The sequence below is a fragment of the Lates calcarifer genome, linkage group LG12 (assembly GCF_001640805.2).
Source record: "Lates calcarifer isolate ASB-BC8 linkage group LG12, TLL_Latcal_v3, whole genome shotgun sequence".
NCBI classification, from domain to species: Eukaryota; Metazoa; Chordata; class Actinopteri; family Centropomidae; genus Lates; species Lates calcarifer.
Genome location: NC_066844.1, coordinates 9142331 through 9162074, shown reverse-complemented (window position 1 = coordinate 9162074; position 19744 = coordinate 9142331). Strand labels below are relative to the sequence as shown.

The 19744-nt window shown below is 38.9% G+C and overlaps 1 protein-coding gene across 1 annotated transcript in view; it reads left to right on the top strand.

Annotated features, from left to right (window-relative positions):
- Positions 1-19744, top strand: part of cadpsa (Ca2+-dependent activator protein for secretion a) — a 200178-nt gene that overhangs the window by 15895 nt on the left and 164539 nt on the right. The window contains 2 exon segments of the mRNA XM_051074773.1: positions 11120-11233; positions 14599-14931. Of these exon segments, the coding sequence (XP_050930730.1) occupies positions 11120-11233; positions 14599-14931 (447 nt within the window).

Here is a 19744-nt window from a genome sequence, read left to right as displayed (position 1 = left end):
TGCTTCAGTGTATGGTGGTCCTTTGACACATCCTCTTATTGAAAGCAATGAGTGTGGTGTAATTAGGCTGGGGATGAGTCATCATACCCATCTAATCTATTGAGAATATTATACTCATCATCACAGTCTTCAGGGCCACAGGGCAATTAGCATGACGAATCCATGGCCTTTTATATTGTTGACCACAACTTTCTCCACAAGCTTTCCATTGTCAGTGAGGTCATATCAAGAGCAGAGAATGAAATTAGCCTACCAGGATAATAAATTCAACATAAATACAGTCAATTCTGTATATATTCTGTAATGAGTGTGTAATTCAGATGCACATAATATGTCATTAAAAACAGCAGCCATTCTCAGGGCCAAACAAGCAAATTATACTCAAACTGTTGAGAATAAATCTACTCAGCATCTGCATTGTTTGTCATTTATTGATATAACAACATGGCTCAGCAGAGCTCTACAGGGGACGCTTTGAAATATGTCTGTACATTTATACAAACAACAAGAGAAGAAGCGTCACTATAAAAAAAAAAGTTGACAGTCACAGTTGATGCAGCCACAGCTCAGAGGAAATCTTCACTATATGGCACATAGAATAGTTTTATCAGTGATTTTAAAGGTAAATCAATCAATTAGCCTATACTTACTAATGCCAGACTCTGTTGTTTTATATATGCCTAACATGCATTTCATTTTAATACTGTATACATCATGACAACAGTTATGCTGTCATCTATAACTTCTCAAAAGAAAGCTGGTACTTAAAATTAAAACAAGTATATAGAGAGGTTGGTGGAGCTCTGCTTTAAGTTCTTCTTTTAAACACAGAATGTAAACCTGGGGCTCTGCTTTCACAGTCCTGTAGTTTGTACATCTGCATCCACCCCAGCCCCTACTTTAGAACAGTTCATAAATGTGACTATTCATCCATGTTACTGAACGTACATAATTCAGATTATGTTTGTCACCACAATGTAAATAAATGTCATTTCTAGGAGACAGGGTTGAATTTTGGGAGATTCAACCGTTGGTATAATCCCGGTCTTCTAGAGATTACATTTATGAAAAACTACACTGCAACAGCAAATAGATTTTATAGAAAATTGCTTACTAGGTCATATTCTGAAGCAACATTTATTACATCTCATCTCTTAATCTACATACACTAAACAGGTGGTTGGGGTGGATGGCGGGCATACAAAGTTCATGTCTCTCACACCAGTGACTGAGGTTCGCATCCACAGCCCTGTCTGTGGTTAGGTTTAGGCATTAGAAGCACTTGGTTTGGTTATATGAAACTAAACAGGTTGTGTGTGAAGTCACTGCAAACTGTTCTGTTCTGCATTAAGAGAGTCTTAACAGTTTAATAACGCTCTTGTCATTACTAGCGGATATTGTACAGTACAAAAACAAATACATTGTCTGAGAACATTTTAATGATACATTCAATAACTGTCATATATAGAAATTAGCAATATTTCCTCATCATGTGAATAGAAAATGATATCTGGTCACAGTTATATCTCTTGTTGAAGTTTTGTTTGATATATACATAATATCTAGGAGATAGGGTTGGTTGATGAAGTGGAGTGACAGGTAAATGATGGTGAAGAGCAGAGTCCAGAGTATTTTTTTATGCATGTTTAGCATAAACAAACATAAAAAATTGTATCTGCCACTTGAACTTCTTGTTTTACACTATATCGTGTAACATTAGGGAATATAAGTGATAGCCTTGTTGGCTTCACTCCTCTTTCTTTGTGGCTGACCAATTTTTGTTTTTATCGTATGCAAATTGTGCTGCGTGAGCCCTCGTGTATGATTGGTGGAATCCTTCGTTGGCCCGTCTCTCTGGTCCGCCCCTGCTTCGGATTGGCCCGGCGGCTCCACACCCGCACCGGCACCCCTCCGGCGGCGCTGCCCGATGACGTCAGGAGTCTATATATATACCCGGCTGAAGCCGTCTTTCAAGGCAGCTGTGATTTAATGTGAGCAGCTCTCCTCGATGGCGCTTTATTGTCACAAAAGGGCAGAAAAGATAAAAAGGACACATCTTCATTTAAGTAATCTATATACACATCAAACATACAGTTTCTGAAAATGGTAAACAAGGAAACAGGTGGTGCATGGTGGAGGAAATGTAATAAGTTCCTTTACACACATTTGATATGAGGGTACGTATGGCATGTATACATATACACATCTATGTACAGTATGTAAATCCTGCTTGTAACAAGTGATGGATGATATGTGCATGTTACCATATATTAATCTAATATAATCTGTAGGGACAGTGGATGTTTTATTCCTAATATTACATGACTGATTAACTGTTCATCAGAGTGATGGCATGTGGGAAGTTGAGGATGTCTGAGGTTGTCTTAGTATACAGTGTAGAGCATACCAGAGGCAGGAGTTGGAACAGGTAGTGTCCAGAGTTTGAGGCATCTGTGATAATGATTCCTGACTCTGGAGGTGTACAGCTCCTGGATGGTGGGCAAGTCTGCACCAGCGATCCTCTCTGCAATCACGACTGTACCGTTGTGCTCTGTTTTTGTCTTGTTTAGTGGCTGGGTCAAACCAGACAGTGCTGGATGTGCAGAGAACAGATTGTATGATTGTAGAACTGTGCAGGTTTAACTTCCTAAGCCAGTGCAGGAAATAAAGGCTGTGCTGGGCCTGTTTAATGATTGTGTTGATGCTAGCAACCACCTACAGAACTTGAATCAGAATCAAAATACTTTATTAATCCTTTGCAGGAAATTGTTGTGTTGCAGTGTTCCATTTCATGTATACAAATGAAATAATCTAAAAGTAATAACAAAATACTATTACCACCACTACTACTGCTACTATTACTACTACTAATAATAATGATAATATAACCCCCATCTTCAAAGTATAAAGATATAAAAAATATACCCCATCAGTAATAAACAATATGTGGATAATTAATATTTACATGGCATTTACAGTGAAGAACTCAGATTTATCGGCCTCTTGGTCACTACAATCAATAAACAATGCCTAGTCTTACTGTCAGTGGGGGGCAGGAAATCTCAAACTAAAGTCTTCCCATGTGTGGACCCCTGGTGGTGGAACAAATGACTTAACTCAGTTTGGTTAGCAGAATCCCTCTCTATCTTCAAAAGATGATTGCAGCAGTCATCTTTTTTGCACTTGTTTCTGAGAGCCCCACACTGATCTACTTTGGCTTGTACTTAATTTGTTGCTTTGGCAAAACTGTATTGCATTTCCAGCAGAGCAATTGTAAAAGAAAGTCTGGTCAAAGGTAAAGATATCCTGACTTTAGTCCCTGATATGGCTCAACCTCTAAAAACACCGGAACCTACATTTCCTATAATGCTCAGTAGTATAGTTGAATCATTTGTCAGACTCTTCTTGGCTGGTAAATGCCCTGTATCTATCAAACTACACACCCCCAGCTCATTGCACAAGTGAATCGGTGTGGTCCATTCCAGCCAATCATGTTCATGCTCATGCACAGGTGGTGGGAAGGTATATAAGGGGCGGGGGAGAACAAGGAAGACAGAAAATGTGGCCCATGCCAATGCCACAGGGCAGAGATGGGGTAATGGCAGACAAACAGCCTAGGAAACGGACAGAGGAATATAAATTTATACAGAAAGGCTACACTCAGGCCAGGGGGAAGGCCTGCATCAACATCAACGTGGCTCTCCAGCGGTGGGGAGACCTCCAGAAGCTGAAAAGTTGCTCTGTTTCTGCTTGAGGTGGGTAACATTAGTTTTGCTGTGTTTCACAGAAGCAGTAGGTCAGTATTGTTTTGTCCCATTTGTTCTTGGTTTGAGGAACCATCTCATCTGCTCTGCATGTTAGCTTCACTGCAGCTAATGTAACACAATCTACGTGCTCTGTTGTTGTTTACTCTTTATTATGATATTTGTCCTTACAACATTTGCAAAGGCTTTTATAGACACAAAGTAGCACACTGGGATTGATGCATAATATGAAATGCTATGTCAGGTGAAGTTAACTTCCTTGTTAGCTAAGGTACAAATCTACAGGCCTGTCTTCAGTCAGTGTTGATCTGTAAAAACAATCCAAACCACTAACTCTTGCTTGTTGTTGCTCCAGTATGTTGCAGATACTGTGTTGTGTTTATGTTGTTTAGTGTGAGAGTGTCTGAGGGAGCACTGAGGGGAGGGGAGTGTTTGTTTGTATTTTGTTGCTTAAACATTTTAGCACATCTGGTTCCCTTGTCCTAAAGTCAGTGGATATTTTGAATGGAGTTTTGGTTAGATGCCTGAAATAAGGTCTGTGCAGGTTAACACAAGCTGCAGACATTTTCGCCTTTTATTCTGTGACATAAAATTCATCAGAAAATTGCCCACTTGTGATTTTTTTTAAAGCTTTCACATGTCTTAAAAAACACAAGAGGCTAAATGAGACCACAGAGATTATCAACGTCATTATGCTGCAAGCGAAAACAATCTATTCACCAGGCCATCTTTAAGTCAGTCCCGGTTGCTCAGACATCACATGAATGTCATTTATAGAGTAATAGATGCCATTAAAGCCAATGGGGGCATTGCTTCTGTAGAAATACTTCTATTAAGACTGCTTTTGATTAACTGAACCATAGACCATAAAGCAGGATAGTCAGGAGCCTAGAAAGCAGACTGCCAGATTTCCTTGGTGTCTGTGACTCTATTTACTGATGACTCCTTGGAATAATCCCTGATCCGTTAGTGCTAGATTAGTGAAATCTATCTAAATCGAAAGCTCTACACACTGTCTGTGACATTAGCAGCTCAGGAAACTTAGCATAAAGAGTAAATTTATTACCACTGAATCTGAGAATTTCTTGATGTTAAAGACTGTTGGCCAGCGAGGAAAAGCTGGCTACATTTTAACTTTTGACAGAATGACAGCCAGTAGCCAATCACATGCCAGTAATGTGTGGGTGGTGTGTTTTGAAGCTGTCTGAATACAGCATCTATGGATTCTCAATGACAACATCGTTGCTCTGAGAAGAGGTTTTGGACCAATGTGGATAGTTAGTTTCACATGAAAGATTTAAAAATACTTGTGGTTTTGCAGTTCTTCTTTATTTTAGATTTGCTTATAGACAAACTTTCAGGACACAGGTGTGTGCATCTGAGTGTGCTGTAAGCATTTACCACTGCCTTGTATTCATATGAAAGCCCTCTGTGTGAATGTGTGAACAGCAGCACTTGCAGTGCTGAACACTTTCAGTCGTTTGTCGGTCTGCTGTACAGTGCGTAATCTGGGATTACCCCTCCGTTTGATGTTATGTCATCAGCAGGGAGGTCAAGCATGTTCAGGAGGGTGAAAGGGTTAATGTCAATTCTAATGTCTGAGAGTGCATGAGTTTGCTTATGCTTCATTGGAACCTTGCCCTGTACTGCATATTCAATTCAATTCAGTTCAATTAAATTCAATTATATTTATATAGTGCAGAATCAAAACAGAAGTTATCTCAAGGGACTTTTCATACAGAGCAGGTCTAGACCGTACTCTTCAGATTATTATAATTACACAGAGACACCCAACGGTTCCCAATGTGAACAAGAACTAGGTGACAGTGGCAAGGAAAAATGTATATATGCCTATACTTGGTGTGTGTGTGTGTGTGTGTGTGTGTGTGTGTTGGTGTTGTGAATATTTTGCCCAGTAACTCAAGAAACACAAAACTGAAATGTTTAATTTCCTTTGAGCCATATGTCTGGTCTGTAAGTGGGATTCTGTAGGAGTTACGAAGGCTATTCAGTTTGCTATTGATCTAAATCAGTTCATGGTTTGGTAGTTGACAATTTAAGTGTGATTATTGATTTTCTTTAAATTAATTTGTAAATTAAAAACATTAACCATTAGAATAAACAATAAATGTCCCATTTTATATTGCTATACTGTAGTTTAGTTTTGCCACAGCACATCATTGAATAGATTTATCAATGTAGATTGATGGATCATTACACCACTGATAGATGCAGGTAAATTTTATTTGCTCCAATATCTGAAAAGGGCCTTACATGCTGCTATAAAGTGAGATTTTAAGGGGTGATCCCTCGTCTGTTGGGGCTTTTTTGCACAGGCTAGAGTCTGTCCTGGCTGCCTGAAGAAGGTTTTTCTATTTCTTCTTCACTTCATCAACTGTCCAACTTCCTAGTCCACCCTCTGCTTCATTGACTGCTGCTTTCATTACTTCAACTGAACTTAAACCCAACTTTTTTTTTATCCACCTGGTACAACTGGCCCCTAGGTATTGCAGAATATCAACATTTGTCTGGTGATAGGAGTTGTACCAGCTCACCTTAGCTGCCTACTCTCTGCTGAAAATGCAAAAAAAAAAAAAAAAAAAAAAAAAAAAAAAAAATGAAACAAGGAATTAGCTGATGGGCAATATTCCTCCCATAGTTCCAGTATGACATGCAGGGTGAGCCATGCCATGATAGTATGCATGGTGGCCTTAATCGCAGGATGCAACCTTGCTGAGCCTTGCTTGGAAACAGAGCCAAACCATGCTAAAACAAGTTGTGTCACTTGGTAAAAGCAGTCTCAGCCAGAGACTGATCAGTCAGTGTATTCAGGCAAGGCCATTTTCAAGTATTAACAAGTCATCAACAAGTATTTGAAGAATTTCTTTAAAAGCACTTGACTCAGACCTCTGAGTGGTAGCCCAGGCAACACTTTAACTTGACAATGATTTCTAAGAGTGTCCTCAGTAAAGATGGCTTTCAGAAACAATCATCTGTGCGGTAAGATGCACTAGGGAAGTAAGGCCCTGTTTTTAAATGAAATACAATCAGACTGCCATACTGGCTAAGTCAAAGTTATCTGACAAAGTGAATTTGCTCCTAAAATACCCCACTGCTTTCAGGCTGTGATCTCAGCTGCGTGTAAGCCAGACCAAGCTCCACTCCAGCAGTCTCACTGGCTGGTGCAATTACTGGCAGATAGATAGCACCCACTGAGAGAGACATGTGACACACATGCACACACACACACACACACACACACACACAGATACATATGCACTGAGGCAAGCATCTGCTCACACGCAGACACACATACACACAGAGCAGTGTTATCTTGGCTTCCTAGCTCCCAGATGGTAGCCGTAGCGACTGGTTGTCCTCCACTCACACCAGACACTCTGCTGACACAATGCACTGCTGTCTGTGTAGAAAATTAGAATTTTAGATTTTCAGACATTTCTTGAAGGCAGAGCAGAAGATGGCTCTCAATAGATGATGTAAAAGAGCTAACAGAGCTTGTCTTTGATATGTTAAATAACCACGATAAAATTCTTTGTTCAAATACTAGAGCACTAGTCAATAATTAGCTAGTCCACTCTTGCACTTGCGCTGTGTTGTCATGTTCGACAGAAAGATGTGGCTCCTTGTTTTTATATCCAAGAAAAGGGGGTCCAACCTGGTACTAGCAAGGTGCACCTAATAAACTGGCCAGTGAGTGTATAGTGAGAAATTCCCTTTGTGGGCGTCATTGCTAAATGTAGATGTACTGTTTGCTGTCTAAAAATCTATATAAAACAGCATTCAGCTTCCACTGTACATTCTCATAGCTTGCCACAGTCGATCAAGCTGTTGGCATTAAACATGCTGCAGTTCTGGGCTTTTGGGAAATGGTGTTTTTAAAAGGCCACAAAAGATAGATACTGTATATTAAAAAAGCTGTATTACATTGTGTTTTGAAAAATGTACCATCCCAGTATTAACAAATAATTTGAACTGCACAACATACTGGTAAGCAAGGTTGATTTTAAGTAATTTATATATAATAGAAATAGTTATAGGAGGTACTTTGGCCCTTTCAGTGTCTCTCCCTTCCTCCATTATCCAGAGATTGCTTGTCTTTTCTCTCTCCCCTCCACCCCCTTCTCTCTGGAGTAGCAGTGGTAACAAAGCGTTACATTATAACAGATGCCTCCTAACATCCACAACTGGAGTGGAACGATATTTTTCACAAAAGAGAGTATAAGGCCCCAAAGTGATTTTCCTAGGGGAAAAATGCTTCTTGTGAAAACAAAATGTGTACTACATGGTACCATGTGTCATTATACCTTGAAACATATAACATCCATTCATTCTGCATATTCGATTACAGGAAAATTCCTTAGCTCTCACAAGCTTAATGAATTATGAGTTTAATAACATGTTGGATCACAACTCTGTTTTCAAGTGATGGCTTGCCTACTTACTACCGTAAATCATAGTTAGACCTTGTTATTCTTCATTATGATGGGGACACTTGAAGGACTCTTAAAACCTCCTGTCTCAGAGCCTGGACCTCAGTTTAACAGCCAGTGATATGAATAAGTAGTGGTATATATTAGTAGTACAGCACAACAGAAAAATGTTGTTTCTTTCACTTTCTAGTCTTTCTTTCTAACACACACACACACACACACACACACACACACACACACACACTGATGCTGATAATAACTCACTGTAGGTAACTTGTTCCCACATGACCAAAGTCCATGTACAAAACACAGCTTTGACTGAATTCAGGCCAGCTGATAGAGAGAGAGAGGGAGATGACTTCAGAATCATTTTAACTTTCTAATAATCATGCTGTGGGTGAAACCTTTATATTTTAACAAACACATATTGCTCTACACAATTTACAGGTTTTAAAGACCTGTATGTCCTTCCCATAAAAGAATTCTAATTACCCATGTTAACCTTTTCTTGACAAGCAACCTCTTAGAGTTTGGTTAATAATGATTGTTGTCTTTCAGGAACAAAGACCAAAGTAGTGCAAGGTTTTTACAGTGTAGCAATATCTCACAGAGAGGATCGATGGTGGAGTGTACAAAGCTTTTGACTTGAACACTGAGGACTTTGTTGTGCATCCTGTATCCGACCAACCAGTGAGTGGCCACAATCTTTCCTGAGCTGAACCATGGAGGTTGCAGATCAGAAAATGCTAATGTGAATCGTCATGCACCACCAGCCTCACCAACAGGATTCTTCCACGTTTAGGTTTAAAAATGAAAATCCTTGTGAGGGCAGAACGCTGGTGTGTCTGTGCCATCTTAAGTCACTCTCAAGGCTTTTTGTTAAAGGGAAATCTCAAGGAGTAACTAAACCAGTGTCAACACACTGACCTGCAGTTTACTCACCAGCTGCACATATTCCCATCCAAACTCCTATTTAACAGTACTTAGTCATGTACTGATGTATTATGGATAAAAAGTAGCACACAGCTGTATCTGCTGTAGTTCATCTGAACTGTGAACTCTGACCCCCCTAAAGGAAGCTGTAATCTCATACTGCTGCCTCCTGCAGTGGTCATGACAACGGTTACCAGGATGCTCTTATTGGTCATTTCATTGTAGGGCTATTGTTGTCATTGATATGATAACATGTAACAGGGTAAATTACACAGGATGCACACGTCTGAGTCAATCTCTCTGTCTCTAGGGTTAGATTGTAAGTTATAACTGGAGAATCATCACACAGTGGGATCCAGACTATAGTCACCTGTAGAAAACCAGGCAGATAATCTTTTAAGGACTCTGGAGTTCCAAAATAAGCATGAAAAAAGCTTAAAATACAATGCAATTTTTATTTAAAATGTTATAGTACTAAATGTACTAAAATGTGTCATAATGTTTGACTTTAAAACACAACCTTTGTTATCAACTTGATAATTACACTTTAAAATGTTCAGTTTAGTCCATCTATTTAAAACCACTGTCCTTTTATTTATCATCTATATAACCTTATAAACTGTGCTGATATAGGCCTAGTTTTGTATTGAACTGGACAGACTGTTGACCACCAACACAATGAATTTAAAGGCTTTTTATGTCATTTTAACACGGACTACACATTTTAATAGGCCTTTCTGAATGTCCAGAACCTGCAACTTTTATGCTCACACATCAATCAACAGGCAACAACATGAGTGCTCACGCTGAATATACAGTCCTTTTTTTTTTATGAAGCTGCCAATTTCTGGTAGGTTTAGACAGAATGTTTCTGTCTGTTATGCAGCAAAGTCCTAGCTCAATTTTATATCGCAGCAGTCTCAAGACAGCAGTTTTAGCCACAACATGTGAAATACTACTACTCCAGTCATACTGAAACAAGCTCACTACGGTGAATCCTTTGACAGCAGCCCTGTGTGAAATTTGACTGTGAAACTGTCCAAACTGTAGACAGCTGACTGAAATTTCTGATTTTCTAATACAATGGGTTTCCAGAGAGCCAGATCATTGATCATTCAGATGATTATTCTAGCATCTTGGCTCACCTCAAAACAACAACTGATGTGTAAAATTGATTCTAAAATTTGTTGCTGGGCAACTGATTTAGAAATCTGACTTAAACTGTAGAGTGTCTGCCCAGATTTAGACTGAAGGCAGTCACTCTGTGTTGTCACTGCAAATAAAGCAAATACAAATACTACTACTACTGCTGCTCTCTCACACACCTGCTGTGAAAAGAATGCTGTTATCTTCTAAGTGACCATGCTTATTTTTCTGTTACATTTGGTTTAAATTGTTACATGTTTGAAGAACATGACACATTTTAAAAGACATTTTCTTTTATCTGCCACGCAGTAGCCCCCCCTCCCAAAAAATTTCCCCCTGGCTCACGGTTACTGTGTTGAAACTGAATTTTGAACTGTGCTGAGTTATAAAGCATAAACAAATGTGTTAGGAGGGAATTTGGGGATTTTTGGTGCCATTAGGCATTTATAGAAAGTCAGTGAGTGTGTCTTCAGGCGAGTATTACCTTTTTTTTTTTTTAGTCTTATGGGGTTTCTCATTGAGCAGATGCTGTTAGCAATGCTGCCTCTCTTGCCTTGTCGTCTGCTGACTGCTTTCACCGCAGCAGTTTTGTTGAAGCATGACGCTACAGTCTGTTCACCATCCCAGTTCATGCTGGTTTGGGCGCCTCTATACCCAGCATCTTTAAATGAATCTGTGTATGCAGTTGAGGTGGACTGCACAAATTAATAATAACAATAATTATATATATGTAATTTGTGTCCTGTTTTAATAAATTTTGGAGTGTAGGCCATGGCTTTCATTCACTATAATCTCATTGTCTCCTGTCCATCAATATCTTCTCAGATCAGTAAGCAGCAGCTGCAGACAGTCAAAGAGCGTTTCCAGGCATTCCTCAATGGAGAAACTCAGATTGTGGCTGATGAGGCCTTCATCAATGCTGTCCAGAGCTACTATGAGGTGAGTTTGTATTATCTCTTACACTGTACTGTATGCTCACAAAAGCTATACTTAATGTAGTAACTGTCCAAAAACTGTTACAAAATGATTATATGTCACTGTATAGCTCTGTAGAATCAGTAAAATACTAAATGCTAATTCTAAGTAATTATTTATAAACAGGAAATGTCTGCAACCTTCATATCATTTCAGATATCTAAACTACCATTTGCAAGCTGTAAATGTTCCCCTGTGGAGCCTCCTCTTGTAACTGAATCCATCGAAGCAAGAAAACTAATAATGGGTGAAAAGTATCCAAACCTCAGCGGGGATAACTTGTCTTGGCTCTGATAAATGATGCAGAGCGTGCACTCAGCTCCTCAGGGCAGTGTTAATATTGTGTTCCCAAATGGCCAGGATCCAGTTGGCTTGATCCAGCCAGAAGACAGGGAAATAAAATGAGATGAAAAACGAGCCAGAGTCTTCCCCGCTTCTCAGACTGTAACGAACTGTTCATTTACAGCTTAACATTTGACATACAGCATCTAGAGTGACTCACAGTGAATAGAATGAGCTTCAGTTCTTGGATTGCCCACATAACAAGAAGCCAGCAATAACAAGTCAAAGATCAATGTCTTGTGCTATCACTGCATTGCTGTGAACAGAGAATAATTATGTTTGACTTGAATGCTGGATAAAGAGACTGAATAAGGGCTAAATGGACAGAGATTCTGTATACAGCATTACACAGGATTACACAGGAGGATGCGTAGTTTCTTTTTAAGTAAATATGATAAGGAAATTTAAAATGAATGATTTTAACTTTTCAGGCTGCCTACGATGCATTCCCTGTCAAAATATTTCATTTGTTTTTCTACATTATTTTTGCAACTGAGGCATGACTGGTTGATGAGGTTAGGAAAAAACAGTCTTCTTTTTTAATTTGTGAAAAAGTCAGGAACAAGAGACCTATATCATAATGTATTTTCTATGATAAACCAAACCCTAGTCTTGCACAATCCTAACCATAACCAAATGTTTTTGTAGCCTTAACTACATTGGACATTAAACGCAGGAAGTTCCACTCACCTGACCACCTCCCTGCCAGTTTTGTTGAGTAGCACTGCACAGACTGGAGAACCGTTGCCAGGGAACATAATCTAAGCAGAAAATACCAGGAGGTGTTGGGGAAAAAATCATTTTGTAGTAATGTAATTTCCAGGAGACAAGGCTGTTAGAGTCAAATTTATGGTCATTTTATTGGCTGCAATTTGTGGTGCTGTGGAGTTGTATTACGTTATACAGTGTCTCCAGGTTTTTCGAATTCATCCAGTATTCATTAGAAATACAGAGAGGTGCTTCTGTTGTTCAGCCAACCCTCACTGAGGAGGTGGACAAAATAATAGACACCTATCAATGTAACAAATGCAATTCAACAGCACTGCAAATGTCAGCCTCCAAAATGATCATACAGTTGAATTAACACCTCTTTAATCACACTAAGGGAAGATTTATTGAGGGACTCCATTAAACTGTATTAGGCTGCTTGCACAGGCATTTGCTTTGCATGTAAAAACGCAGCATTTGCTCTTGTAAATGAACTTCACATGCTCAGACTTCAGATTTATTCTAAGATCTGTGATGATGTTTTAAAACTCAAAAAGAGTTCACAAATCAGTCATGAATATATTATTGTCATTTCTGTTGCACTTTACATGTGTTTGCTAAAAGCCGATCCAGGGACATGTGTCGTGCTGTTTGGTGTTAGAACAATGGAGTGTATCTGTGTTGGGCTGATGACGCTGACACATTGACTGGCACATCCTTATCAGTTAATGTGGCAGCACAAGCCAAACAAATGAGAATGGTGTGATATTTAACAGATGAAGCTGGTGGCACAGGTTATCCAATTCAATTAAAACCAAAGGATCTCAGCTCAGCTTTAGCTTCAGGATAAAACTGATGGAGGCAGAGAGAGAGGGGGCTAGAGAGATTGGGGTGGGGTGGGGGGACAAAAATAGAAAGATAAAGAAAAACAGAGACAAAGGGTCAGGCAGAGCTCGGCAGTGACGGCAGCAGGTGACATGAATTTACCTCTCATCAATAAGCTCAATGAGCAATAACAAGCCCATTCAAAGCCTCTCAAATTTCAATCACCTTTCACTGAATGCTAAAATATTACAAAACATTTTTGGCCCTGTGATTTTAAATTTTATTAGTGCTTTTCACTGCATTGAAAGAAAAAATAAATGAATGAATGAATGACTCTGGATGATGTCTGTATTGATGGATTTTTTGGAACTAATTTCTACTGAAGAATTAGTTCCTATATGTTTTTGTGAATTTTCCAGTGTAAAGGGGGAACTGTTTCAGGAAACATGTTTCTGTTAAATTTTTGAAATGTAATTTTTTTTTAATGCTGTGTGCACCTTAAAATTAATTTCCATTCACCTCCATCATATTGGATTGCAGGTAGAAATCTCAGTAATGGAAATATCAGCAGAGAGTCCATATATGCAGTGCTGTACAAATGTTTTAGGCACTTTAGATGTTTTTACTCTTATCCTTCAACAGTCCCATCGGGGAGGGTTCTGATCAGTTCCAGATTAATTCTGCAGCAGGACAATTAATTCAAACACACAGTCAGCATCATAAAGAACTGGAAATTAATTCATTTATTAAATTAAATCAGTTAATTGACAACATCCTCACTTTACCTTTAGTGCCTAAAACTTTGCACAGTACTTGTACTACAGTATGTAGACATGTCTCATGCCAGATGATAGCTACTGATTGCTCACTGCATTACATAACATAACAGAAGATCAGTTTCACTTTATTCCAAGCACAAAAAATATACATATTACATTCAGTGTATTCTGTAGTATACATGCTGTATGTAGTAATATAAAATTAATGTAGGATAAGATATATATTTAGAATATAGGGAGATACAAATGATGATGCAATGCATAAATGGGGATGTGGGGTACTGGTTTATATATCACAAGCAATGAATGACTGTATAGTAAGGTGCATCACACTACAAGTAGGACATGTGATAGAACACTAATAACAATGCAGTGAGTTTTAGATACATGAAAACAAACCATGTCAGTGAGGAGGTTTACAGATGCTGATAGTCAGCGTCTGGAGGTTGTTCAGTGGTGAACCATGGTGGTATCAGTCTGTGGCTAAAGATGTTTATCCAGAAAAGCATGAAGTGGGTTGATCTGTAGTTTTAGCAGCATCCCTCTCTCTAAAACCAAGATCCATCCTCAGAATGAAGCGAGTATAAACATACAGAATATGTCAATCAGAAATCTTTTGGATTCTGAATAAACCAAACCAATCTGTCAATTCATAAATCAGTTCATTGATTGCAGGTCTTCCTGAAAAGCGACCGTGTCTCCCGGATGGTGCAGAGTGGTGGCTGCTCAGCCAGTGACTCTCGGGAGGTTTTTAAGAAGCACATAGAGAAGAGGGTGCGCAGCCTGCCTGAGATCGATGGCCTAAGCAAAGAGACTGTGCTGAGCTCCTGGATTGCCAAGTTTGACACCATCTACCGTGGTGAAGAGGACCCCAGGAAGCACCAGCAGAGGATGACAGCCAGTGCTGCCTCCGAGCTCATCCTCAGCAAAGACCAGCTCTATGAGATGTTTCAGCAGATCCTGGGCATCAAGAAGTTCGAGCACCAACTCCTTTATAATGCCTGCCAGGTTAGTCTGTTAAACATGTCTTAATGTCTTTATATTTTTGAATATGTGTGTATGACATGTCTGTTCATCTGTCCTCTTCAGTTTGTTCTCAGACAGTGTTTCTGAGACAATGTCTCTACAGGAACTTGAGTGTGTCCTTTGGCTCAAATCACAAAGTTGAGGTGCAGGTTAAAAGAGTTGTTTTACCATGTGTTTTTCATTCAAATTAGTTTGACATTCAGATAATTTCCTTTCGCTTAATTTAATCTGACATTGTGTTCATAGTACCTGTTGTTTGTGTGGGAGAGGTTATTGTATTGTCTGAACTGATCAATAGTGGCTGACATATCCATCCAGTAAATGTCATATTCAGCTGATGTAGAAGTTGTGGTAGTGATTGGTAGGAACTTCATATGAAAAGTATGTTGATTTATAACACCCTGAACAGCTGCATCAGTCTCATCCAGACTCCCTAGAATTCCCATTCTTAGTCCTACCTGCAAAACTCAGTTGGCTCACTTGTTTAAAGTCAACCAGTTTATTTAGAATTTAGAAAAAACAAATAGATGTGGATGGTGATCAAGAGGTCTAAAACCAGGATGCTCCAAAATCTTTTATCCTGTGTCCTTCTCTTGCCTCAATGTACTGGACTGCTGTTCATTTTGGAGTGGACTTGAAATGAATGAAAACTTCACTGTAAATGATTTTAATATTGATGGCCTTACTGGGAATCCACATCAAAAGTGAGATGTGAGTGGGGAATGAGTCTTTTTGATCTGGTCTGTTGGTCTGTTCTGATTAATCCACGCCAACTTCAACCTTTGTCCAACTGTCACTGTTCTCAGAAGGAGCTGTCCGTTAGCAGCAGCTCCAGAGGAGCAAACAGTCAGCAGCTCCCCAAACTGTTTTCACCAGGTTCACCGATCTCTGATCAGAAATTTACCAGACATAAGGGCTATACAGGAGGAAAGCAGCATTGCTTTTATTTATCAGTTCTTTGAATTTCCCTGCCAGGGAGAATCTGCCTCTCATTACGGATACTATTAAAAACAACATGTAACCAATGGGGAATTTGTGGGATTTGCACAGCCTTCTGTGGAAATTATGCTTTGCTAAGCATGCCAAAGAAAGGGAATAAACTTGGAGTATAACAGACTGCCTGCGGTTGTGGTGACACCACCTTAAATGAAAAGGCTTATACAGTTTTCTGGTTTGTCTCTGTCTGTTTAGGCCAACTTAACTACCAACACTGATTTGGTAGGGCATTTGGTCTTTGGTGTTAGAGAGACAAAAGCCAACAAAATATTTTCTGCCATAATATTTCCACCTTTATTTTCAAGAGAAGCTTTTATTCTCACCACTGACATAGGTTGCTTGTCAGGAAAATGAAAATATGGGTTGTCTGAACAAAACCCAAGGCTGTTGTTTTTCTGTTGTGCACTGTCTCAAACGGCAGCATCTCTGCATTTTTGGTGATCAGTTTTTAGCAACAGCTTTTCTCAAGCAGAACAAACCATGAAATAATACAAACCAAAGGATGGCAATGTTGATGAAACAAAAGATGCAAACTTCATTTTTAAAACATCAAATGTCTTAATGTACAGAGAACAAAACTAGTGTGGAGGTTTTTCAGGTTTCGTGGCAAACTGAATGCAGAGAAGCAGTCTGAGCTTTGGGAAGGAACAATAAAACAAGGTTCTATACATAGATGATCCACTATCAAAGTGCTGGGTATTGCTTCAATGGAAACTCTGCTGCTGAATGGAAAATTAGTTATTAATATATGCAGAGTGTAATGGTAATAATAGGGTTGAGAGCTGGGCTGCAAAGGCAAAGTGATGTGGTAATAATGGTGTCCAGACGTCTGCAGCTGGAGGCTGGTCTACAGGTACTCAGCCAGTCTTTTGTCAGTGCTCAGTCCATCACTGAAGAGACTGGGGGGGTGGGGTGAATCCTGCTCACTGCCAGTGCTCCTTTTGTCTTTTTATCTTTTCTGTTCCCTCTACTGTTTCATTCCAACATTGGCTGGGGGGAGGCTGAGTAAGAGTGCAGTATGTCCACTTAAAGCCGGCTAGATTTGAAAGCATTTCTTTTGCAGCCCAGACTAAGCCAGTGTTTTTCGTAATTACAAACAAAGATAAGGAGATTTAGCCATTTCTGTCTCTAAGCATTTTAGCATGAATGTAGATCTACATTAATGACGCATGCAAGCATGTAGTTTCAATATTAAGGTTGGGACATCACACTGAATCACCTGACTAGGCCATGGGAAATTTCTAAGAGCTATATTGAAAATTTCTTCACACACTCAGGATCTAAAAGCTTTGAGAGAAAAAAAATATTGCAATGTTTTCAATCATTACAAATGTACTGATTAGTTTTTGATTAACCATCTACTGAAAAAAATTGCAAACAACCAAAATATATGAATGTGAAGCAGAAAAGTTAGTAATTTAATTACAGTAAAGTAATTTTCACCCATAAACATGAGAGTTAGACATCTCTTTGCTGGTGTCCTAAAAATATCAGCATGGTGGGTCGTATTCATAGTAGGTAACAGGAAAAATCATATTTCATCAAGAAGATAATTTCAGAAAATTAACACATTTTTAAAACAGTCTTTGAGCCACATGAGCAATAAATATAGAAAACTGATACATATGTGCAGCTTTAACATTTAACAGCTATAACATTCAAACTGCAATTAATGTGGCACATTGAACTGGCACACTGAACTGTGAAAATTTTGTAGGCATACGCTGCAAATTCTGTGGGAGGGAAAAAAAAAAAGCAAGAAATCTGGCAAGAGAATCCAAGCCTTAAATAAATGTTTTGGTTTTAGGACTACAAACTGTTGTCTGACATTGGGTGAGAGACAATGTACACCCAGGACTAGTGTGTCATAGGGCTGATATATAGGGACATTACAGGGAATTTAGAGTCAACAATAAACCTGAATGTCTTTGGACTGTGGAAGGAAGCTGGAGTACCCAGAGAGACCCCAGATAGGCACAGGGAGAGGGAGAACACACAGAAAAGCCACGAGTGAATTGGTGTTCAAACCCACAACCTTCTTGCTGTGAGGCAACAGTGCTAACTACTGCACCACTGAGCTGCCCAAATTAAAAGGCCATTAAATAAAATATAAATGCAAGTGATCATAGTGGAAAGTTATTTACTCCCTGGCCACTAGGTACACCTTTACAATGTAATTCAATAAACAGATCTGCTATTATGCTATGTTCTACCTTAATGAAGCTTATAATCCTTATTGAAAGGTTTTAATAAAATTATGGTTATTATTGAGGTCATAGTTAGTATTGTGCTGGACTGCATTATGTTGAAAAGTGTTGTGTCTTCTATTCTCTTCCCCTTGTGTTTGTAAATGGGTAAACACCTCTCAGGATAATGCAGTCCCCACTGCAAACTACAACGTCAACAATAAAACAATGAAAATTAATACCTCTCTGACAGCGTCAAACATAACTGAACATCTTTGCAACCGGCAAATATATGGCTGAGTCATTGCATTGTGTTGCGCTGGATTTTACAGGGGTACCTAATAAAGTGCCCACTGATATGTTGGTGTGATCAATGAGAAATTAGAAAACAAAAGTAAATTTTTGACCTTTTCCCAAGCCAAAGTCCATCTGTCAGCTCTTTGCTAGAGCTCATCAAGATGCATTAATTGGTATGCATGCTCAGTAGGTGTTATGATTTTAACCATGGCACTTTTGCCCAAACTTAACCAAACCTTAATCGTAGGTGGAGGATATGAAAACACTCACATGGGTTGTTTTGGAAGGCATTATGTGACTGTAGGCTGGAGGACTTGTTGTGACAGTGACTGTCTGTGAATGTTAATGAATATAACCTTATATACATAGCGACCAATTCAGTCAAGTAGTGTTACAGCACCATCAAAAACAATACCATGTCCAGCCACTGTACAGCTTCCAAACAGATCAACACACAGCACTTCACAAATGAGTGATTTTAAGAAAAATTGCAAATTTGAAGTAATATACAGTAGAATGTTTTTTGCGGGGAAATTGCAGTACATCCAACAGGTGTTATTTCTGGTCACTATATACTGCGTATATCACAATATATCCTGAAAACCTCTTTCCATGTCATCCTGAGGCACAAGATTGAATTTTTCCCCCCTTTTCTAGTCATGGACAATTGCCATTTCTGGAGTAACCACTCTGAATTAATGAGCTGTAAGCTGAGAAATCTGCTGCTGTCTGTTGCAATACAGCTCTGAAAGGAGACATGGGGGAGGGGACAGTAAGAGGTTTTTTTGGCAGTGGAAAGGCTGTTACTCTACATTTGTGAGGCTACTTTGCAATCTTGAATGAGTTATCATTTTAACGTATGCTATTTTTATTTCTGAGCTCTGACACACATGGCTGTGTGAAAGGTTTTGTCAACTGTGCAGTTCTGTTATTAGACATATAAATTTGATCCCGTGGTAAATTTGTACTCATCTACCATTAACTGTAAGATGATATTATTAGAGACAGGCTTTTGTTTCTTTTGATCGTATGTTTTGTTGTTTTTTGTTGCTATTTGCTGTGAACATAGTTTATAGATACAGTATATTAAAGGTGCACTTAATCAAGCATAGTTGTATTTTTGAGTGTGCTTATATTTGTCACAGCTCCTCAGAATTATGTAGTCAGAAGTTGGAATGCAGCTCATGTACTAACGTAATGTACGAAATGCCTTCAGCTGTTATGCAAAGAGAGCAAAAAGCGACAAGAGTCTAAAGAGTTGTTTTTGTTCTGCATTTTGGAAAAGTTAAAAGAGAGGAACTAGAGGATTTGAAGGG